General features: G+C 48.8%; 1 protein-coding gene across 6 annotated transcripts in view; it reads right to left on the reverse strand.

Annotated features, from left to right (window-relative positions):
- Positions 1 to 24589, reverse strand: part of vps8 (VPS8 subunit of CORVET complex) — a 194367-nt gene that overhangs the window by 132070 nt on the left and 37708 nt on the right. For all 6 annotated transcript variants that reach the window (XM_082963732.1, XM_082963730.1, XM_082963731.1 and 3 more), the window contains exons 9-12: positions 18361 to 18514; positions 14497 to 14556; positions 9789 to 9896; positions 9589 to 9669 (exon numbers count right to left, since the gene is read on the reverse strand). In XM_082963732.1, the coding sequence (XP_082819858.1) occupies positions 9589 to 9669; positions 9789 to 9896; positions 14497 to 14556; positions 18361 to 18514 (403 nt within the window). The remainder of the gene's footprint in view (positions 1 to 9588; positions 9670 to 9788; positions 9897 to 14496; positions 14557 to 18360; positions 18515 to 24589) is intronic.

Raw genomic sequence — 24589 nt, forward strand, 5'->3', positions numbered from 1 at the left:
AGAGGGATAATAACAGAGGCAGGAGGTGAAGGAGAAGGATAATAACAGAGAGGCAGGAGGTGAAGGAGAGGGATAATAACAGAAGCAGGGGGTGAAGGAGAGGGATAATAACAGAGAGGCAGGAGGTGAAGGAGAGGGATAATAACAGAGAGGCAGGAGGTGAAGGAGAGGGATAATAACAGAGGCAGGAGGTGAAGGAGAGGGATAATAACAGAAGCAGGGGGTGAAGGAGAGGGATAATAACAGAGAGGCAGGAGGTGAAGGAGAGGGATAATAACAGAGGCAGGAGGTGAAGGAGAAGGATAATAACAGAGAGGCAGGAGGTGAAGGAGAGGGATAATAACAGAAGCAGGGGGTGAAGGAGAGGGATAATAACAGAAGCAGGGGGTGAAGGAGAGGGATAATAACAGAGAGACAGGAGGTGAAGGAGAGGGATAATAACAGAAGCAGGGGGTGAAGGAGAGGGATAATAACAGAGAGGCAGGAGGTGAAGGAGAGGGATAATAACAGAGAGGCAGGAGGTGAAGGAGAGGGATAATAACAGAGGCAGGAGGTGAAGGAGAGGGATAATAACAGAGGCAGGAGGTGAAGGAGAAGGATAATAACAGAGAGGCAGGAGGTGAAGGAGAGGGATAATAACAGAAGCAGGGGGTGAAGGAGAGGGATAATAACAGAAGCAGGGGGTGAAGGAGAGGGATAATAACAGAGAGACAGGAGGTGAAGGAGAGGGATAATAACAGAAGCAGGGGGTGAAGGAGAGGGATAATAACAGAGAGGCAGGAGGTGAAGGAGAGGGATAATAACAGAAGCAGGGGGTGAAGGAGAGGGATAATAACAGAGAGGCATAATAACAGAGAGGCAGGAGGTGAAAGAGAGGGATAATAACAGAGAGGCAGGGGGACGAGACGGATAATAACAGAGGCAGGAGGTGAAGGAGAGGGATAATAACAGACGCAGGAGGTGAAGGAGAGGGATAATAAGAGAGAGGCAGGAGGTAAAGGAGAGGGATAATAAGAGAGAGGCAGGAGGTGAAGGAGAGGGATAATAACAGAGAGGCAGGGGGTGAAGGAGAGGGATAATAACAGAAGCAGGAGGTGAAGGAGAGGGATAACAGAGAGACAGGAGGTGAAGGAGAGGGATAATAACAGAGGCAGGAGGTGAAGGAGAGGGATAATAACAGAGAGACAGGAGGTGAAGGAAAGGGATAATAACAGAAGCAGGGGGTGAAGGAGAGGGATAATAACAGAGAGGCAGGAGGTGAGGGAGAGGGATAATAACAGAAGCAGGGGGTGAAGGAGAGGGATAATAACAGAGAGGCATAATAACAGAGAGGCAGGAGGTGAAAGAGAGGGATAATAACAGAGAGGCAGGGGGACGGAGACGGATAATAACAGAGGCAGGAGGTGAAGGAGAGGGATAATAACAGAGGCAGGAGGTGAAAGAGGGATAATAACAGACGCAGGAGGTGAAGGAGAGGGATAATAAGAGAGAGGCAGGAGGTGAAGGAGAGGGATAATAACAGAGAGGCAGGAGGTGAAGGAGAGGGATAATAACAGAGAGGCAGGGGGTGAAGGAGAGGGATAATAACAGAAGCAGGAGGTGAAGGAGAGGGATAACAGAGAGACAGGAGGTGAAGGAGAGGGATAATAACAGAGAGGCAGGAGGTGAAGGAGAACAATAATAACAGAGGCAGGAGGTGAAGGAGAACAATAACAGAGGCAGGAGGTGAAGGAGGGGATAATAACAGAGAGGCAGGAGGTGAAGGAGAGGGATAATAACAGAGAGGCATAATAACAGAGAGGCAGGAGGTGAAGGAGAGGGATAATAACAGAGAGGCAGGAGGTGAAGGAGAATGATAATAACAGAGAGGCAGGAGGTGAAGGAGAACAATAATAACAGAGGCAGGAGGTGAAGGAGAGGGATAATAACAGAGAGGCAGGAGGTGAAAGAAAGAGAGGGATAATAACAGAGAGGCAGGAGGTGAAGGAGAGGGATAATAACAGAGGCAGGGGGTGAAGGAGAGGGATAATAACAGAGAGGCAGGAGGTGAAGGAGAGGGATAACAGAGAGACAGGAGGTGAAGGAGAGGGATAATAACAGAGAGGCAGGAGGTGAAGGAGAGGGATAATAACAGAAGCAGGGGGTGAAGGAGAGGGATAATAACAGAGAGGCATAATAACAGAGAGGCAGGAGGTGAAAGAGAGGGATAATAACAGAGAGGCAGGGGGACGGAGACGGATAATAACAGAGGCAGGAGGTGAAGGAGAGGGATAATAACAGAGGCAGGAGGTGAAAGAGAGGGATAATAACAGACGCAGGAGGTGAAGGAGAGGGATAATAAGAGAGAGGCAGGAGGTGAAGGAGAGGGATAATAACAGAGAGGCAGGAGGTGAAGGAGAGGGATAATAACAGAGAGGCAGGGGGTGAAGGAGAGGGATAATAACAGAAGCAGGAGGTGAAGGAGAGGGATAACAGAGAGACAGGAGGTGAAGGAGAGGGATAATAACAGAGAGGCAGGAGGTGAAGGAGAACAATAATAACAGAGGCAGGAGGTGAAGGAGAACAATGACAGAGGCAGGAGGTGAAGGAGGGGATAATAACAGAGAGGCAGGAGGTGAAGGAGAGGGATAATAACAGAGAGGCATAATAACAGAGAGGCAGGAGGTGAAGGAGAGGGATAATAACAGAGAGGCAGGAGGTGAAGGAGAATGATAATAACAGAGAGGCAGGAGGTGAAGGAGAACAATAATAACAGAGGCAGGAGGTGAAGGAGAGGGATAATAACAGAGAGGCAGGAGGTGAAAGAAAGAGAGGGATAATAACAGAGAGGCAGGAGGTGAAGGAGAGGGATAATAACAGAGGCAGGGGGTGAAGGAGAGGGATAATAACAGAGAGGCAGGAGGTGAAGGAGAGGGATAACAGAGAGACAGGAGGTGAAGGAGAGGGATAATAACAGAGAGGCAGGAGGTGAAGGAGAGGGATAACAGAGAGACAGGAGGTGAAGGAGAGGGATAATAACAGAGAGGCAGGAGGTGAAGGAGAGGGATAATAACAGAGGCAGGAGGTGAAGGAGAGGGATAATAACAGAGAGGCATAATAACAGAGAGGCAGGAGGTGAAGGAGAGGGATAATAACAGAAGCAGGGGGTGAAGGAGAGGGATAATAACAGAGAGGCAGGAGGTGAAGGAGAGGGATAATAACAGAAGCAGGGGGTGAAGGAGAGGGATAATAACAGAGAGGCATAATAACAGAGAGGCAGGAGGTGAAAGAGAGGGATAATAACAGAGAGGCAGGGGGACGGAGACGGATAATAACAGAGGCAGGAGGTGAAGGAGAGGGATAATAACAGACGCAGGAGGTGAAGGAGAGGGATAATAAGAGAGAGGCAGGAGGTGAAGGAGAGGGATAATAAGAGAGAGGCAGGAGGTGAAGGAGAGGGATAATAACAGAGAGGCAGGGGGTGAAGGAGAGGGATAATAACAGAAGCAGGAGGTGAAGGAGAGGGATAACAGAGAGACAGGAGGTGAAGGAGAGGGATAATAACAGAGGCAGGAGGTGAAGGAGAGGGATAATAACAGAGAGACAGGAGGTGAAGGAAAGGGATAATAACAGAAGCAGGGGGTGAAGGAGAGGGATAATAACAGAGAGGCATAATAACAGAGAGGCAGGAGGTGAAAGAGAGGGATAATAACAGAGAGGCAGGGGGACGGAGACGGATAATAACAGAGGCAGGAGGTGAAGGAGAGGGATAATAACAGAGGCAGGAGGTGAAGGAGAGGGATAATAACAGACGCAGGAGGTGAAGGAGAGGGATAATAACAGACGCAGGAGGTGAAGGAGAGGGATAATAAGAGAGAGGCAGGAGGTGAAGGAGAGGGATAATAACAGAGAGGCAGGAGGTGAAGGAGAGGGATAATAACAGAGCAGGGGTGAAGGAGAGGATCAAGAGCGGAGTGAAGGAGAGGGATAATAAGAGAGAGGCAGGAGGTGAAGGAGAGGGATAATAAGAGAGAGGCAGGAGGTGAAGGAGAGGGATAATAACAGAGAGGCATAATAACAGAGGCAGGAGGTGAAGGAGAGGGATAATAACAGAGAGGCAGGAGGTGAAGGAGAGGCATTATAACAGAGAGGCAGGAGGTGAAGGAGAGTGATAATAACAGAGGCAGGAGGTGAAGGAGAATGATAATAACAGAGAGGCAGGAGGTGAAGGAGAACAATAATAACAGAGGCAGGTGAAGGAGAACAATAATAACAGAGGCAGGAGGTGAAGGAGAGGGATAATAACAGAGAGGCAGGAGGTGAAAGAAAGAGAGGGATAATAACAGAGAGGCAGGAGGTGAAGGAGAGGGATAATAACAGAGGCAGGGGGTGAAGGAGAGGGATAATAACAGAGAGGCAGGAGGTGCAGGAGAGGGATAACAGAGAGACAGGAGGTGAAGGAGAGGGATAATAACAGAGAGGCAGGAGGTGAAGGAGAGGGATAATAACAGAGAGGCAGGAGGTGAAGGAGAGGGATAATAACAGAGGCAGGAGGTGAAGGAGAGGGATAATAACAGAGAGGCATAATAACAGAGAGGCAGGAGGTGAAGGAGAGGGATAATAACAGAAGCAGGGGGTGAAGGAGAGGGATAATAACAGAGAGGCAGGAGGTGAAGGAGAGGGATAATAACAGAAGCAGGGGGTGAAGGAGAGGGATAATAACAGAGAGGCATAATAACAGAGAGGCAGGAGGTGAAAGAGAGGGATAATAACAGAGAGGCAGGGGGACGGAGACGGATAATAACAGAGGCAGGAGGTGAAGGAGAGGGATAATAACAGACGCAGGAGGTGAAGGAGAGGGATAATAAGAGAGAGGCAGGAGGTGAAGGAGAGGGATAATAAGAGAGAGGCAGGAGGTGAAGGAGAGGGATAATAACAGAGAGGCAGGGGGTGAAGGAGAGGGATAATAACAGAAGCAGGAGGTGAAGGAGAGGGATAACAGAGAGACAGGAGGTGAAGGAGAGGGATAATAACAGAGGCAGGAGGTGAAGGAGAGGGATAATAACAGAGAGACAGGAGGTGAAGGAAAGGGATAATAACAGAAGCAGGGGGTGAAGGAGAGGGATAATAACAGAGAGGCAGGAGGTGAGGGAGAGGGATAATAACAGAAGCAGGGGGTGAAGGAGAGGGATAATAACAGAGAGGCATAATAACAGAGAGGCAGGAGGTGAAAGAGAGGGATAATAACAGAGAGGCAGGGGGACGGAGACGGATAATAACAGAGGCAGGAGGTGAAGGAGAGGGATAATCAGAGGCAGGAGGTGAAGGAGAGGGATAATAACAGACGCAGGAGGTGAAGGAGAGGGATAATAAGAGAGAGGCAGGAGGTGAAGGAGAGGGATAATAACAGAGAGGCAGGAGGTGAAGGAGAGGGATAATAACAGAGAGGCAGGGGGTGAAGGAGAGGGATAATAACAGAAGCAGGAGGTGAAGGAGAGGGATAACAGAGAGACAGGAGGTGAAGGAGAGGGATAATAACAGAGAGGCAGGAGGTGAAGGAGAACAATAACAGAGGCAGGAGGTGAAGGAGGGGATAATAACAGAGAGGCAGGAGGTGAAGGAGAGGGATAATAACAGAGAGGCATAATAACAGAGAGGCAGGAGGTGAAGGAGAGGGATAATAACAGAGAGGCAGGAGGTGAAGGAGAGGCATTATAACAGAGAGGCAGGAGGTGAAGGAGAGTGATAATAACAGAGGCAGGAGGTGAAGGAGAATGATAATAACAGAGAGGCAGGAGGTGAAGGAGAACAATAATAACAGAGGCAGGTGAAGGAGAACAATAATAACAGAGGCAGGAGGTGAAGGAGAGGGATAATAACAGAGAGGCAGGAGGTGAAAGAAAGAGAGGGATAATAACAGAGAGGCAGGAGGTGAAGGAGAGGGATAATAACAGAGGCAGGGGGTGAAGGAGAGGGATAATAACAGAGAGGCAGGAGGTGAAGGAGAGGGATAACAGAGAGACAGGAGGTGAAGGAGAGGGATAATAACAGAGAGGCAGGAGGTGAAGGAGAGGGATAACAGAGAGACAGGAGGTGAAGGAGAGGGATAATAACAGAGAGGCAGGAGGTGAAGGAGAGGGATAATAACAGAGGCAGGAGGTGAAGGAGAGGGATAATAACAGAGAGGCATAATAACAGAGAGGCAGGAGGTGAAGGAGAGGGATAATAACAGAGAGGCAGGAGGTGAAGGAGAGGGATAATAACAGAGAGGCAGGAGGTGAAGGAGAACAATAATAACAGAGGCAGGAGGTGAAGGAGAGGGATAATAACAGAGAGGCATAATAACAGAGAGGCAGGAGGTGAAGGAGAGGGATAATAACAGAGAGGCAGGAGGTGAAGGAGAGGGATAATAACAGAGAGGCAGGAGGTGAAGGAGAACAATAATAACAGAGGCAGGAGGTGAAGGAGAACAATAATATCAGAGAGGCAGGAGGTGAAGGAGAACAATAATAACAGAGGCAGGAGGTGAAGGAGAACAATAATAACAGAGGCAGGAGGTGAAGGAGAACAATAATAACAGAGGCAGGAGGTGAAGGAGAGGGATAATAACAGAAGCAGGGGGTGAAGGAGAGGGATAATAACAGAGGCAGGGGGAAGGAGAGGGATAACAGAGAGACAGGAGGTGAAGGAGAGGGATAATAACAGAGAGGCAGGAGGTGAAGGAGAACAATAATAACAGAGGCAGGAGGTGAAGGAGAGGGATAATAACAGGGAGGCAGGAGGTGAAGGAGAGGGATAATAACAGAGGCAGGAGGTGAAGGAGAGGGATAATAACAGAGGCAGGGGGAAGGAGAGGGATAATAACAGAGAGGCAGGAGGTGAAGGAGAGGGATAATAACAGGGAGGCAGGAGGTGAAGGAGAGGGATAATAACAGGGAGGCAGGAGGTGAAGGAGAGGGATAATAACAGAGAGACAGGGGTGAAGGAGAGGGATAATAACAGAGAGACAGGGGTGAAGGAGAGGGATAATAACAGAGGCAGGAGGTGAAGGAGAGGGATAATAACAGAGGCAGGGTGAAGGAGAGGGATAATAACAGAGGCAGGGTGAAGGAGAGGGATAATAACAGAGGCAGGGTGAAGGAGAGGGATAATAACAGAAGCAGGGGGTGAAGGAGAGGGATAATAACAGAGAGACAGGAGGTGAAGGAGAGGGATAATAACAGAAGCAGGGGGTGAAGGAGAGGGATAATAACAGAGAGGCAGGAGGTGAAGGAGAGGGATAATAACAGAAGCAGGGGGTGAAGGAGAGGGATAATAACAGAGAGGCATAATAACAGAGAGGCAGGAGGTGAAAGAGAGGGATAATAACAGAGAGGCAGGGGGACGGAGACGGATAATAACAGAGGCAGGAGGTGAAGGAGAGGGATAATAACAGAGGCAGGAGGTGAAGGAGAGGGATAATAACAGACGCAGGAGGTGAAGGAGAGGGATAATAAGAGAGAGGCAGGAGGTGAAGGAGAGGGATAATAAGAGAGAGGCAGGAGGTGAAGGAGAGGGATAATAACAGAGAGGCAGGGGGTGAAGGAGAGGGATAATAACAGAAGCAGGAGGTGAAGGAGAGGGATAACAGAGAGACAGGAGGTGAAGGAGAGGGATAATAACAGAGGCAGGAGGTGAAGGAGAGGGATAATAACAGAGAGACAGGAGGTGAAGGAGAGGGATAATAACAGAAGCAGGGGGTGAAGGAGAGGGATAATAACAGAGAGGCAGGAGGTGAAGGAGAGGGATAATAACAGAAGCAGGGGGTGAAGGAGAGGGATAATAACAGAGAGGCATAATAACAGAGAGGCAGGAGGTGAAGGAGAGGGATAATAAGAGAGAGGCAGGAGGTGAAGGAGAGGGATAATAACAGAGAGGCAGGGGGTGAAGGAGAGGGATAATAACAGAAGCAGGAGGTGAAGGAGAGGGATAACAGAGAGACAGGAGGTGAAGGAGAGGGATAATAACAGAGAGGCAGGAGGTGAAGGAGAACAATAATAACAGAGGCAGGAGGTGAAGGAGAACAATAACAGAGGCAGGAGGTGAAGGAGGGGATAATAACAGAGAGGCAGGAGGTGAAGGAGAGGGATAATAACAGAGAGGCATAATAACAGAGAGGCAGGAGGTGAAGGAGAGGGATAATAACAGAGAGGCAGGAGGTGAAGGAGAGGGATAATAACAGAGAGGCAGGAGGTGAAAGAGAGGGATAATAACAGAGGCAGGAGGTGAAGGAGAATGATAATAACAGAGAGGCAGGAGGTGAAGGAGAACAATAATAACAGAGGCAGGTGAAGGAGAACAATAATAACAGAGGCAGGAGGTGAAGGAGAGGGATAATAACAGAGAGGCAGGAGGTGAAAGAAAGAGAGGGATAATAACAGAGAGGCAGGAGGTGAAGGAGAGGGATAATAACAGAGGCAGGGGGTGAAGGAGAGGGATAATAACAGAGAGGCAGGGGGTGAAGGAGAGGGATAATAACAGAGAGGCAGGAGGTGAAGGAGAGGGATAATAACAGAGAGACAGGAGGTGAAGGAGAGGGATAATAACAGAGAGGCAGGAGGTGAAGGAGAGGGATAACAGAGAGACAGGAGGTGAAGGAGAGGGATAATAACAGAGAGGCAGGAGGTGAAGGAGAGGGATAATAACAGAGGCAGGAGGTGAAGGAGAGGGATAATAACAGGGAGGCAGGAGGTGAAGGAGAGGGATAACAGAGAGACAGGAGGTGAAGGAGAGGGATAATAACAGAGAGGCAGGAGGTGAAGGAGAACAATAATAACAGAGGCAGGAGGTGAAGGAGAGGGATAATAACAGAGAGGCATAATAACAGAGAGGCAGGAGGTGAAGGAGAGGGATAATAACAGAGAGGCAGGAGGTGAAGGAGAGGCATAATAACAGAGGCAGGAGGTGAAGGAGAACAATAATAACAGAGAGGCAGGAGGTGAAGGAGAGGGATAATAACAGGGAGGCAGGAGGTGAAGGAGAGGGATAATAACAGGAGGCAGGAGGTGAAGGAGAGGGATAATAACAGAGGCAGGGGTGAAGGAGAGGGATAATAACAGAGAGGCAGGAGGTGAAGGAGAGGGATAATAACAGGGAGGCAGGAGGTGAAGGAGAGGGATAATAACAGGGAGGCAGGAGGTGAAGGAGAGGGATAATAACAGAGGCAGGGTGAAGGAGAGGGATAATAACAGAGAGACAGGGGTGAAGGAGAGGGATAATAACAGAGGCAGGGGGTGAAGGAGAGGGATAATAACAGGGAGGCAGAGCCAGAGACAGAAAGCGCGACAGAACAAGGCGACAGAGAGAGACCTTGGCTGTGTTCAAAACTGTGACGTATCATGGGTAAATTGTGACTGTCTGACTGATCTACAAATAATACTGAGTAGTTATTTATAATGTAAGGTGATTTGTACATCAGTCAGTCTCGACTAAACATGTAAAGTCAACTGCAACGTCAAACACGCCCATTCAGTTAGGATCAAAGGAAGGAACGGAGAAGGGCGTTAAAAAAAGAAGAGATGTGGCCTGTAAAGTAAAACAGATCCTGAAGTGACATCATGCGACACTTACATTCAGACTGATGATGTCACAGTTCAGCTGCAGCTGTCTTTGCTTGATGACATGGATGGTTCCGGTCTCATCCTTCTTCACCTGGACACAAACAGTCAGTCAGTCAACAGGACAGTCGTTTCACAACAAAAATCTATTGTTATTGTTTACTAAACAAGGAATAATGGTAACCAGGAAGTAAACAGGAAGTGAGGTGTTACCAGCAGGAAGTGTATGGTGTCTCCTCTGCAGAATGCCAGGACAGGGTTGACCACCTTCTGAACGGGGACAAACTGCCAGGCCAGCTGGGGAACACTGGCCGGGTCCGTCTGCAACATCAACAACAATAGACAGGTCTTATTCATATCTGTGTCCCAAATGGCACCCTACTCCCTTTATAGTGCACTACTTTAGACCAGGGCAAATGGCACCCTAGTCCCTTTATAGTGCACTACTTTAGACCAGGTCAAATGGCACCCTATTCCCTTTATAGTGCACTACTTTAGACAAGGGCAAATGGCACCCTAGTCCCTTTATAGTGCACTACTTTAGACCAGGTCAAATGGCACCCTATTCCCTTTATAGTGCACTACTTTAGACAAGGGCAAATGGCACCCTAGTCCCTTTATAGTGCACTACTTTAGACCAGGGCAAATGACACCCTATTCCCTTTATAGTGCACTACTTTAGACCAGGGCAAATGGCACCCTAGTCCCTTTATAGTGCACTACTTAAGAGCAGGGTGCCATTTCTAGCCCTTCCAATAGGACAGCCAATGCAGGGTGAGTACTGTGGTGTATAAATGGTTGCCAGGGTGTAGTGTGTATCAGAGAGGTGGGTGCTACAGACTGCTGGTAGATGAGGTAAATAACCCTCATACAAAGATCCAAGACGAGTGCCTAGGGGCCAGGGGCCAGGGCTTAGGACCAAGGGTTTGTTTGAACAAATGGGTTCCCCAACAATGTCCTCCAGCCTTTACAAAATCAGCGTCCTTAATATTCTCTCTGCCTGCTGTATGTGAACAAAACCTTATTACTGGCACAACCGCAGTGTATGATGAAGACTGATGTACTTTAATCAGTTCAGCAAATAGCTGAATCTTTATACAATGAATAGAAATTACAAGGCCTTTCTCCTGTTCTGTTCCAAGCCAGGCAGCGTCTATTGTGTCCCCCCAGCCTCCAATCTCCTGTTCTGTTCCTAGCCAGGCAGCGTCTATTGTGTCCTCCCCCCAGCCTCCAATCTCCTGTTCTGTTCCTAGCCAGGCAGCGTCTATTGTGTTCCCCCCCCCAGCCTCCAATCTCCTGTTCTGTTCCTAGCCAGGCAGCGTCTATTGTGTTCCCCCCCCAGCCTCCAATCTCCTGTTCTGTTCCTAGCCAGGCAGCGTCTATTGTGTTCCCCCCCCAGCCTCCAATCTCCTGTTCTGTTCCTAGCCAGGCAGCGTCTATTGTGTCCCCCCCCCCAGCCTCCAATCTCCTGTTCTGTTCCTAGCCAGGCAGCGTCTATTGTGTCCCCCCCCCAGCCTCCAATCTCCTGTTCTGTTCCTAGCCGGGCAGCGTCTATTGTGTCCCCCCTCCCCCAGCCTCCAATCTCCTGTTCTGCTCCTAGCCGGGCAGCGTCTATTGTGTCCCCCCCCAGCCTCCAATCTCCTGTTCTGTTCCTAGCCAGGCAGCGTCTATTGTGTCCCCCCCCCCAGCCTCCAATCTCCTGTTCTGTTCCTAGCCAGGCAGCGTCTATTGTGTCCCCCAGCCTCCAATCTCCTGTTCTGTTCCTAGCCGGGCAGCGTCTATTGTGTCCCCCCTCCCCCCAGCCTCCAATCTCCTGTTCTGTTCCTAGCCGGGCAGCGTCTATTGTGTTCCCCCCCCCCAGCCTCCAATCTCCTGTTCTGTTCCTAGCCAGGCAGCGTCTATTGTGTTCCCCCCCCCCCAGCCTCCAATCTCCTGTTCTGTTCCTAGCCAGGCAGCGTCTATTGTGTCCCCCCCCCCAGCCTCCAATCTCCTGTTCTGTTCCTAGCCAGGCAGCGTCTATTGTGTTCCCCCCCAGCCTCCAATGTCCTGTTCTGTTCCTAGCCAGGCAGCGTCTATTGTGTCCCCCCCCAGACTCCAATCTCCTGTTCTGTTCCTAGCCAGGCAGCGTCTATTGTGTTCCCCCCCCCAGCCTCCAATCTCCTGTTCTGTTCCTAGCCAGGCAGCGTCTATTGTGTTCCCCCCCAGCCTCCAATCTCCTGTTCTGTTCCTAGCCAGGCAGCGTCTATTGTGTTCCCCCAGCCTCCAATCTCCTGTTCTGTTCCTAGCCAGGCAGCGTCTATTGTGTCCCCCCCCCAGCCTCCAATCTCCTGTTCTGTTTCTAGCCGGGCAGCGTCTATTGTGTCCCCCCCCAGCCTCCAATCTCCTGTTCTGTTCCTAGCCGGGCAGCGTCTATTGTGTCCCCCCCCAGCCTCCAATCTCCTGTTCTGTTCCTAGCCAGGCAGCGTCTATTGTGTCCCCCAGCCTCCAATCTCCTGTTCTGTTCCTAGCCGGGCAGCGTCTATTGTGTCCTCCCCCCCAGCCTCCAATCTCCTGTTCTGTTCCTAGCCGGGCAGCGTCTATTGTGTTCCCCCCCCAGCCTCCAATCTCCTGTTCTGTTTCTAGCCAGGCAGCGTCTATTGTGTCCCCCAGCCTCCAATCTCCTGTTCTGTTCCTAGCCAGGCAGCGTCTATTGTGTTCCCCCCCAGCCTCCAATCTCCTGTTCTGTTCCTAGCCGGGCAGCGTCTATTGTGTTCCCCCCCCCCAGCCTCCAATCTCCTGTTCTGTTCCTAGCCGGGCAGCGTCTATTGTGTCCCCCCAGCCTCCAATCTCCTGTTCTGTTCCTAGCCAGGCAGCGTCTATTGTGTCCCCCCCCCAGTCTCCAATCTCCTGTTCCTAGCCGGGCAGCGTCTATTGTGTTCCTCCCCCCCAGCCTCCAATCTCCTGTTCTGTTTCTAGCCAGGCAGCGTCTATTGTGTTCCCCCCCCCCAGCCTCCAATCTCCTGTTCTGTTCCTAGCCAGGCAGCGTCTATTGTGTCCCCCCCCCAGTCTCCAATCTCCTGTTCCTAGCCAGGCAGCGTCTATTGTGTTCCTCCCCCCCAGCCTCCAATCTCCTGTTCTGTTTCTAGCCAGGCAGCGTCTATTGTGTTCCTCCCCCCCAGCCTCCAATCTCCTGTTCTGTTTCTAGCCGTGCAGCGTCTATTGTGTTCCTCCCCCCCAGCCTCCAATCTCCTGTTCTGTTCCTAGCCGGGCAGCGTCTATTGTGTCCCCCCCCCCCAGCCTTCAATCTCCTCTTCTGTTCCTAGCCAGGCAGCGTCTGTTCTGTTTCTAGCCAGGCAGCGTCTATTGTGTTCCTCCCCCCCAGCCTCCAATCTCCTGTTCTGTTTCTAGCCGTGCAGCGTCTATTGTGTTCCTCCCCCCCAGCCTCCAATCTCCTGTTCTGTTCCTAGCCGGGCAGCGTCTATTGTGTCCCCCCCCCCCCAGCCTTCAATCTCCTCTTCTGTTCCTAGCCGGGCAGCGTCTATTGTGTCCCCCCCCCCCAGCCTTCAATCTCCTGTTCTGTTCCTAGCAGCGAGCCATGTTATGATTGTGACATTCAAGGATAACGAGACAGAGAAAGGGTTGTGAGGGAGAGGGGGAAGAGAGGTCAGAGAAGGATAACGAGACAGAGAAAGGGTTGTGAGGGAGAGGGGGAAGAGAGGTCAGAGAAGGATAACGAGACAGAGAAAGGGTTGTGAGGGAGAGGGGGAAGAGAGGTCAGAGAAGGATAACGAGACAGAGAAAGGGTTGTGAGGGAGAGGGGGAAGAGAGGTCAGAGAAGGATAACGAGACAGAGAAAGGGTTGTGAGGGAGAGGGGGAAGAGAGGTCAAAGAAGGATAACGAGACAGAGAAAGGGTTGTGAGGGAGAGGGGGAAGAGAGGTCAGAGAAGGATAACGAGACAGAGAAAGGGTTGTGAGGGAGAGGGGGAAGAGAGGTCAGAGAAGGATAACGAGACAGAGAAAGGGTTGTGAGGGAGAGGGGGAAGAGAGGTCAGAGAAGGATAACGAGACAGAGAAAGGGTTGTGAGGGAGAGGGGGAAGAGAGGTCAGAGAAGGATAACGAGACAGAGAAAGGGTTGTGAGGGAGAGGGGGAAGAGAGGTCAGAGAAGGATAACGAGACAGAGAAAGGGTTGTGAGGGAGAGGGGGAAGAGAGGTCAGAGAAGGATAACGAGACAGAGAAAGGGTTGTGAGGGAGAGGGGGAAGAGAGGTCAGAGAAGGATAACGAGACAGAGAAAGGGTTGTGAGGGAGAGGGGGAAGAGAGGTCAGAGAAGGATAACGAGACAGAGAAAGGGTTGTGAGGGAGAGGGGGAAGAGAGGTCAGAGAAGGATAACGAGACAGAGAAAGGGTTGTGAGGGAGAGGGGGAAGAGAGGTCAGAGAAGGATAACGAGACAGAGAAAGGGTTGTGAGGGAGAGGGGGAAGAGAGGTCAGAGAACGATAACGAGACAGAGAAAGGGTTGTGAGGGAGAGGGGGAAGAGAGGTCAGAGAAGGATAACGAGACAGAGAAAGGGTTGTGAGGGAGAGGGGGAAGAGAGGTCAGAGAAGGATAACGAGACAGAGAAAGGGTTGTGAGGGAGAGGGGGAAGAGAGGTCAGAGAAGGATAACGAGACAGAGAAAGGGTTGTGAGGGAGAGGGGGAAGAGAGGTCAGAGAAGGATAACGAGACAGAGAAAGGGTTGTGAGGGAGAGGGGGAAGAGAGGTCAGAGAAGGATAACGAGACAGAGAAAGGGTTGTGAGGGAGAGGGGGAAGAGAGGTCAGAGAAGGATAACGAGACAGAGAAAGGGTTGTGAGGGAGAGGGGGAAGAGAGGTCAGAGAAGGATAACGAGACAGAGAAAGGGTTGTGAGGTGTGAAAGGCCTAGATGAGAGAAGAGGTACCTTGCCATAGGGAAATGTCATCCACACTTTGAGAGAAGGCTTCAGTCCGATCACTAGAATCTGAAATGAACAAGATCGTGTTGGATTGAAGACAGACAAATATTCTCAGTGGAACTGAAGAGCAAGACAAAAATAACAATGACATAGTTACTGTTAACTGTAGGGTGTGAATGTCATGTATCACCCAGTATAGAACAGACTGTAGGGTGTGAATGTCATGTATCACCCAGTATAGAACAGACTGTAGGGTGTGAATGTCATGTATCACCCAGTATAGAACAGACTGTAGGGTGTGAATGTCATGTATCACCCAGTATAGAACAGACTGTAGGGTGTGAATGTCATGTATCACCCAGTATAGAACAGACTGTAGGGTGTGAATGTCATGTATCACCCAGTATAGAACAGACTGTAGGGTGTGAATGTCATGTATCACCCAGTATAGAACAGACTGTAGGGTGTGAATGTCATGTATCACCCAGTATAGAACAGACTGTAGGGTGTGAATGTCATGTATCACCCAGTATAGAACAGACTGTAGGGTGTGAATGTCATGTATCACCCAGTATAGAACAGACTGTAGGGTGTGAATGTCATGTATCACCCAGTATAGAACAGACTGTAGGGTGTGAATGTCATGTATCACCCAGTATAGAACAGACTGTAGGGTGTGAAAGACATGTATCACCCAGTATAGAACAGACTGTAGGGTGTGAATGTCATGTATCACCCAGTATAGAACAGACTGTAGGGTGTGAATGTCATGTATCACCCAGTATAGAACAGACTGTAGGGTGTGAATGTCATGTATCACCCAGTATAGAACAGACTGTAGGGTGTGAATGTCATGTATCACCCAGTATAGAACAGACTGTAGGGTGTGAATGTCATGTATCACCCAGTATAGAACAGACTGTAGGGTGTGAATGTCATGTATCACCCAGTATAGAACAGACTGTAGGGTGTGAATGTCATGTATCACCCAGTATAGAACAGACTGTAGGGTGTGAAAGACATGTATCACCCAGTATAGAACAGACTGTAGGGTGTGAAAGACATGTATCACCCAGTATAGAACAGACTGTAGGGTGTGAAAGACATGTATCACCCAGTATAGAACAGACTGTAGGGTGTGAATGTCATGTATCACCCAGTATAGAACAGACTGTAGGGTGTGAAAGACATGTATCACCCAGTATAGAACAGACTGTAGGGTGTGAATGTCATGTATCACCCAGTATAGAACAGACTGTAGGGTGTGAATGTCATGTATCACCCAGTATAGAACAGACTGTAGGGTGTGAATGTCATGTATCACCCAGTATAGAACAGACTGTAGGGTGTGAAAGACATGTATCACCCAGTATAGAACAGACTGTAGGGTGTGAATGTCATGTATCACCCAGTATAGAACAGACTGTAGGGTGTGAAAGACATGTATCACCCAGTATAGAACAGACTGTAGGGTGTGAAAGACATGTATCACCCAGTATAGAACAGACTGTAGGGTGTGAAAGACATGTATCACCCAGTATAGAACAGACTGTAGGGTGTGAATGTCATGTATCACCCAGTATAGAACAGACTGTAGGGTGTGAAAGACATGTATCACCCAGTATAGAACAGACTGTAGGGTGTGAAAGACATGTATCACCCAGTATAGAACAGACTGTAGGGTGTGAAAGACACTACACAAACTGTAGTCTTGTAGAACACACTGAAGATGGAGTGTGTGGTGTTTGGTGAGGGATGTCATAGACAGTAGGGAGCACTGTGTGACAGGGAGTAGGGTGTAGTGTGTAGTGTGTAGGGTGTAGGGTGTAGTGTGTAGTGTATAGGGAGTAGTGTGTAGGGTGTAGTGTGTAGGGAGTAGGGTGTAGTGTATAGTGTGTAGTGTGTAGGGTGTAGTGTGTAGGGTGTAGTGTGTAGGGAGTAGTGTGTAGGGAGTAGTGTGTAGGGTGTAGTGTGTAGGGTGTAGTGTGTAGGGTGTAGTGTGTAGGGTGTAGTGTGTAGGGAGTAGTGTGTAGGGAGTAGTGTGTAGGGAGTAGTGTGTAGGGAGTAGTGTGTAGGGAGTAGTGTGTAGGGTGTAGTGTGTAGTGTGTAGGGTGTAGGGTGTAGTGTGTAGGGAGTAGTGTGTAGGGAGTAGTGTGTAGGGAGTAGTGTGTAGGGAGTAGTGTGTAGGGTGTAGTGAGTAGTGTGTAGGGTGTAGTGTGTAGGGAGTAGTGTGTAGGGAGTAGTGTGTAGGGTGTAGTGTGTAGTGTGTAGGGAGTAGTGTGTAGGGTGTAGTGTGTAGGGAGTAGTGTGTAGGGAGTAGTGTGTAGGGAGTAGTGTGTAGTGTGTAGGGTGTAGTGTGTAGTGTGTAGGGTGTAGTGTGTAGTGTGTAGGGAGTAGTGTGTAGGGTGTAGTGTGTAGGGAGTAGTGTGTAGGGAGTAGTGTGTAGGGTGTAGTGTGTAGTGTGTAGGGTGTAGGGTGTAGTGTGTAGGGAGTAGTGTGTAGTGTGTAGGGAGTAGTGTGTAGTGTGTAGGGTGTAGTGTGTAGTGTGTAGTGTGTAGGGTGTAGGGTGTAGTGTGTAGGGAGTAGTGTGTAGGGTGTAGTGTGTAGGGAGTAGTGTGTAGGGTGTAGGGTGTAGGGTGTAGTGTGTAGGGTGTAGGGTGTAGTGTGTAGGGTGTAGTGTATATAGGACAGGATCATCAACCAGACTCAGCTGCAGGGCTAGTTTTTCTGGAGCGGATGGTCAGGGGGCCGGAACAGAATTACAAATCATTTGTAGACTGCAAATTGACCGCAAGAAGCCCAAACAGATATAACATTTGACTTAAACATAATCATTTCAAACCTTGCTTACATTTTGTATATGATCGCGTACACTCCGTGGCCAGTTTATTAGGTAAACCCATCTAGTACTGGGTCAGACCCCCCCCCCTTGCCTCCAGAACAGCCTGGAAACGTTGCTCAATTGGTATGAAGGGAGCTAACGTGTGGCAGGAAAACCTTCCCCACACCATTACACCACCGCCACCAGCCTTTACCGTTGACACCAGGCAGGATCACACCTTGGCTGCTTATACCAAATCCTGACTGCCATCGGCATGACAAAACATTCATCAGACCAGGCTATGTTTTTCCACTACTTAATTGTCCAGTGTGCTGGCGTTCCCACTGGAGCCTCTTCTTCTGGTGTTTATCTGATAGGAGTGAAACCCCGTGTGGTCGTCTGCTGCAGTAGCCCGTCTGTGACAAGGAGCGACGAGTTGTGCCTTCCGGGATGCCGATCAGATGCCATTATTTGCTTGTTTGTGGCCAGCCTGTTAGTTCCCACGATTCTTACCATTCTCCTTCAACCTCTCATCAACGAGCTGTTTTCGCTCACAGGACTTCCGCTGACTGGATGTTTTGTTTGTCACACCATTCTCCGTAAACACTAGAGAGTGTCGTGCGTGAAAAGCCCAGGAGGCTGTCCGTTTCTGAGACCGGGGAACCGATGATCTTACCACGCTCCAAGTCACTTAGGTCGTTTTGACCATTCTAACGTTCAATCCAACAGTAACTGAATGCCTTGATGCCTGCTTTATACAGCAAGCCACATGACTCACTGTCTGTAGGAGCAAACCATTTGTGAACAGGGTGGTGTACCTAATAAACTGGCCACGCAGTGTATCTCTCTCTCTATTATGCGTGGGAATACTAGGGAATAGATTTCCAAAATTAAAATAATTTGGAGATGATTTGCTGGTGCTTTTACATTTTTTTTTAAAATCTCCAACAATAAAACATTTTAATAAAAATAAGTTGTATTTTTTTGCTCAGAAAACTAGTGGGGCTAAATAATTGGCGCCAGTTGGGGAAACCTGGTATAGGGTTTACCTTAGTAAGAGAGGCCATGGCCAGTAGAGAGTACGGTGTGATGGGGTGATCCTTCAGGTCCGGGGCAGTAAGAAGAGGCTCCACATTACACACCTCCCCCTTAGAGCCACTGAACAGACAACGAGACTCACATGTACGCATCCCCATCAACCTCCTACACGCAGAGAGAGAGAGAGAGAGAGAGAGAGAGAGAGAGAGAGAGAGAGAGAGAGAGAGAGAGAGAGAGAGAGAGAGAGAGAGAGAGAGAGAGAGAGAGAGACAGGAATGGGGAGAGAGCATGAGAGAGAGAGAGAGAGGAGGGGGGAGAGAGGCAGAGAGAGAGACAGGAGGGGGAGGCAGAGAGAGAGGAGGGGGGAGGGGAGAGAGAGAGAAACACAGAGGGAGAGGAGGGAGAGAGAAAGAGAGACAGAGGGGGAGAGAGAGAGAGAGAGAGAGGAGGAGGGAGAGAGAGACAGAGGAGGGGGGAGAGAGAGACAGAGAGAGAGGAGGGGGGAGGGAGGAGAGAGAGGAGGGAGGGGGGAAAGAGAGGAGGGAGGAGGGGAGAGAGAGACTAACAAAATAAACATAACTTCAGTCACAAAGTAGGTTTGTGGTTCATTATGACAATATTGAATATCCTATTTCCCCTAAAGCCCTCAGATTCTGACATACACAAATGCAGTACAGAACAGAATTGTTAGTCCCAAATGGCACCCTATGGGCCCTGGTCAGATGTAGTGCACTTTATAGAGAATAGGGTGCCATTTGGGACACAGACTTAGAGAAGCCAGAAAAACAAAAAAGTACTTCTCCCCCATTTCCATTAATCTGACCTGAATAAGAGAGACAGCTTTGTATAATAATGTCTAACTGAGCAGGGGTCATTCTGTCTCCCTGTAATACCTCATTACACACACACTCCCTGTCTCACTGTAAAACCTCATTAAAATAATGTACTGTTAGACTGTGGTTACAGATAGTGACAGGGGTGCTTGAATGTATAACTAATAGGAAGACAATGTGAGGGTCAAAAATAAACCAGCCACACTGCCTTCAGAAAGTATTCACACCCCTCGACTTTCTCCACATTCTGTTGTTACAGTCTGAATTTAAAATGGATTCCATTCAGATGTTTTTGTCACTAGCCTACCCACAACACCCCATAATGTCAAAGTGGATTTTTTTTTTATTCTTACGAATTAATTTAACATGAAAAGCTGAAATGTCTTGACTCAATAAGTAATCAACCCCTTTGTTATGGCAAGCCTAAATATGTACTGGAGTAAAAATGTGCTTAACCAGTCCCATAATAAGTTGCATGGACTCTGTGTGCAATAATAGTGTGTACCTCATCTCTGTACCCAACTCATACAATTATCTGTAAGGTCCCTTAAGTCGAGCAAAGAATTTCAAACACAGATTCAACCTCAAAGACCAGGGAGGTTTTCCAATGCCTCACAAAGAAGGGCACCTATTGGTAGATGGGGGGGGGAAGCAGACATTCAATATCCCTTTCAGCATGGTGAAGTTATTAATTACACTATGGATGGTGTCACTACAAAGATACAGGCATCCCTCCTAACTCAGTTGCCGGAGAGGAAGGAAACTGCTCAGGGATTTCACTATGAGGCCAATGGTGACTTTAAAACGGTTACAGAGTTTAATGGCTGTGACAGGAGAAAACTGAGGATGGGTCGACAACATGATAGTTACTCCACAATAATAACCTAGATGAGTGAAAAGGAAGCCTGTAAAGAATACATTCAAAACATGGATGCTGTTTACAACAAGGCACTAATGTAATACTGCAACAACAAGACAAGACATTACTGAGTACTCCTCTCCATATTTGAAAGCATAGTGGTGGCTGCATCATGTTATGAGTATGCTTGTCATCGTTCAGGATAAACAAATAAACATAATGGAGGAAACACAGACAACATCCCAGAGGAAAACCTGGTTCAGTCTGCTTTCCACCAGACACTGGGAGATGAATTCCGTCCACAACTGCCCACACCCGACCCTAACCCCACCCTAACCTAACCCCACGCACCCTAACTCCACGCACCCTAACCTAACCCCACGCACCCCACCCGACCCTAACCCCACCCTAAACTAACCCCACCCTAAACTAACCCCACCCTAACCCCACGCACCCCACCCGACCCTAACCCCACCCTAACCCCACCCCAACCTAACCCCACGCACCCTAACCCCAGCCTAACCTAACCCCACGCACCCTAACCCCACCCGACCCTAACCCCACCCTAACCTAACCCCACGCACCCTAACCCCACCCTAACCTAACCCCACCCTAACCCCACCCGACCCTAACCCCACCCTAACCTAACGCACCCTAACCCCACCCTAACCTAACCCCACGCACCCGACCCTAACCCAACCCGACCCTAACCCCACGCACCCTAACCCCACCCGATCCTAACCTAACCCAACCCCACCCTAACCCCAACCTAACCTAACCCCATGCACCCTAACCCCACCCTAACCTAACCCCACCCGACCCTAACCTAACCCAACCCGACCCTAACCCCACCCTACCCTAACCTAACCCCACGCACCCTAACCCCACCCCACCCGACCCTAACCCCACCCGACCCTAACCCAACCCTACCCAACACTAACCCCACCCCACCCGACACTAACCCAAACCCCACCCTAACCCCACCCGACACTAACCCCACCCGACACTAACCCCACCCGACACTAACCCGCTGTACAGTTCCCCTTTTTTATCTTGAACATTTAATGCTGTTTTCTTCAACATTGATGTATTTAGTGAATATTTAGACCTATTGAACAGTAGACTGATGATGCAGCTCTCTACTGCCCTTTCATCACGTTGAACCACCTTTCACCAAGTAGAATAAAAACATTTACATGTCTGGGCCTGTTATAGTCTGGGCCTGCTATAGTCTGTTATAGTCTGGGCCTGTTATAGCCTGTTATAGACTGGGCCTGTTATAGTCTGTTACAGTCTGGGCCTGTTATAGCCTGTTATAGACTGGGTCTGTTATAGTCTGTTATAGTCTGGGCCTGCTATAGTCTGGGCCTGCTATAGTCTGGGCCTGCTATAGTCTGTTATAGTCTGGGCCTGTTATAGCCTGTTACAGTCTGGGCCTGTTATAGTCTGTTACAGTCTAGGCCTGTTATAGCCTGTTATAGACTGGGCCTGTTATAGTCTGTTATAGACTGGGCCTGTTATAGCCTCTTATAGAATGGGCCTGTTATAGCCTGTTATAGACTGGGCCTGTTATAGTCTGGGCCTGTTATAGTCTGTTATAGACTGGGCCTGTTATAGCCTGTTATAGACTGGGCCTGTTATAGCCTGTTATAGAATGGGCCTGTTATAGCCTGTTATAGACTGGGCCTGTTATAGTCTGGGCCTGTTATAGTCTGTTATAGACTGGGCCTGTTATAGTCTGTTATACTGGGCCTGTTATAGCCTGTTATAGTCTGTTATAGACTGGGCCTGTTATAGCCTGTTATAGTCTGGGCCTGTTATAGCCTGTTATAGACTGGGCCTGTTATAGCCTGTTATAGACTGGGCCTGTTATAGCCTGTTATAGCCTGTTATAGACTGGGCCTGTTATAGCCTGTTATAGACTGGGCCTGTTATAGCCTGTTATAGACTGGGCCTGTTATAGCCTGTTATAGACTGGGCCTGTTATAGCCTGTTATAGACTGGGCCTGTTATAGCCTGTTATAGACTGGGCCTGTTATAGCCTGTTATAGACTGGGCCCGTTATAGCCTGTTATAGACTGGGCCTGTTATAGTCTGGGCCTGTTATAGTCTGTTATAGACTGGGCCTGTTATAGCCTGTTATAGACTGGGCCTGTTATAGCCTGTTATAGACTGGGCCTGTTATAGTCTGTTATAGACTGGGCCTGTTATAGCCTGTTATAGTCTGGGCCTGTTATAGCCTGTTATAGACTGGGCCTGTTATAGCCTGTTATAGACAGGGCCTGTTATTGCCTGTTATAGACTGGGCCTGTTATAGTCTGGGCCTGTTATAGCCTGTTATAGTCTGGGCCTGTTATAGCCTGTTATAGACTGGGCCTGTTATAGCCTGTTATAGACTGGGCCTGTTATAGCCTGTTATAGACTGGGCCTGTTATAGCCTGTTATAGACTGGGCCTGTTATAGCCTGTTATAGACTGGGCCTGTTATAGTCTGTTATAGACTGGGCCTGTTATAGCCTGTTATAGACTGGGCCTGTTATAGTCTGTTATAGACTGGGCCTGTTATAGTCTGTTATAGACTGGGCCTGTTATAGCCTGTTATAGACTGGGCCTGTTATAGTCTGTTATAGACTGGGCCTGTTATAGTCTGTTATAGACTGGGCCTGTTATAGTCCTGTTATAGACTGGGCCTGTTATAGCCTGTTATAGACTGGGCCTGTTATAGCCTGTTATAGACTGGGCCTGTTATAGCCTGTTATAGACTGGGCCTGTTATAGCCTGTTATAGTCTGGGCCTGTTATAGCCGTTATAGACTGGGCCTGTTATAGTCTGTTATAGACTGGGCCTGTTATAGCCTGTTATAGACTGGGCCTGTTATAGCCTGTTATAGACTGGGCCTGTTATAGCTGGGCCTGTTATAGCCTGTTATAGACTGGGCCTGTTATAGCCTGTTATAGACTGGGCCTGTTATAGCCTGTTATAGACTGGGCCTGTTATAGCCTGTTATAGACTGGGCCTGTTATAGCCTGTTATAGACTGGGCCTGTTATAGCCTGTTATAGACTGGGCCTGTTATAGTCTGTTATAGACTGGGCCTGTTATAGCCTGTTATAGACTGGGCCTGTTATAGTCTGTTATAGACTGGGCCTGTTATAGTCTGTTATAGACTGGGCCTGTTATAGCCTGTTATAGACTGGGCCTGTTATAGTCTGTTATAGACTGGGCCTGTTATAGTCTGTTATAGACTGGGCCTGTTATAGTCTGTTATAGACTGGGCCTGTTATAGCCTGTTATAGACTGGGCCTGTTATAGTCTGTTATAGACTGGGCCTGTTATAGCCTGTTATAGACTGGGCCTGTTATAGTCTGTTATAGACTGGGCCTGTTATAGTCTGTTATAGACTGGGCCTGTTATAGTCTGTTATAGACTGGGCCTGTTATAGTCTGTTATAGACTGGGCCTGTTATAGCTCTGTTATAGACTGGGCCTGTTATAGCTCTGTTATAGACTGGGCCTGTTATAGTCTGTTATAGACTGGGCCTGTTATAGTCTGGGCCTGTTATAGCCTGTTATAGACTGGGCCTGTTATAGCCTGTTATAGACTGGGCCTGTTATAGTCTGTTATAGACGGGGCCTGTTATAGTCTGTTATAGACTGGGCCTGCTATAGTCTGTTATAGTCTGGGCCTGTTATAGTCTGTTATAGACTGGGCCTGTTATAGACTGGGCCTGTTATAGTCTGTTATAGACTGTTATAGACTGGGCCTGTTATAGACTGGGCCTGTTATAGTCTGTTATAGACTGGGCCTGTTATAGTCTGTTATAGACTGGGCCTGTTATAGTCTGTTATAGACTGGGCCTGTTATAGCCTGTTATAGACTGGGCCTGTTATAGTCTGTTATAGACTGGGCCTGTTATAGTCTGTTATAGACTGGGCCTGTTATAGTCTGTTATAGACTGGGCCTGTTATAGTCTGTTATAGACTGGGCCTGTTATAGTCTGTTATAGACTGGGCCTGTTATAGTCTGTTATAGACTGGGCCTGTTATAGTCTGTTACAGACTGGGCCTGTTATAGTCTGTTATAGACTGGGCCTGTTATAGTCTGTTATAGACGGGGCCTGTTATAGACGGGGCCTGTTATAGTCTGTTATAGACGGGGCCTGCTATAGTCCGTTATAGTCTGGGCCTGTTATAGTCCGTTATAGTCTGGGCCTGCTATAGTCCGTTATAGACTGGGCCTGCTATAGTCTGTTACAGACTGGGCCTGCTATAGTCCGTTACAGACTGGGCCTGCTATAGTCTGTTACAGACTGGGCCTGCTATAGTCTGTTACAGACTGGGCCTGCTATAGTCTGTAACAGACTGGGCCTGCTATAGTCTGTTATAGACTGGGCCTGCTATATCTGTTATAGACTGGGCCTGTTATAGTCTGTTATAGACTGGGCCTGTTATAGTCTGTTATAGTCTGGGCCTGTTATAGTCTGTTATAGTCTGGGCCTGTTATAGTCTGTTATAGTCTGGGCCTGTTATAGTCTGTTATAGTCTGGGCCT

Source organism: Salmo salar, chromosome 17 (genome assembly GCF_965601325.2).
Source record: "Salmo salar chromosome 17, fSalSal1, whole genome shotgun sequence".
Lineage (NCBI taxonomy): Eukaryota > Metazoa > Chordata > Actinopteri > Salmoniformes > Salmonidae > Salmo > Salmo salar.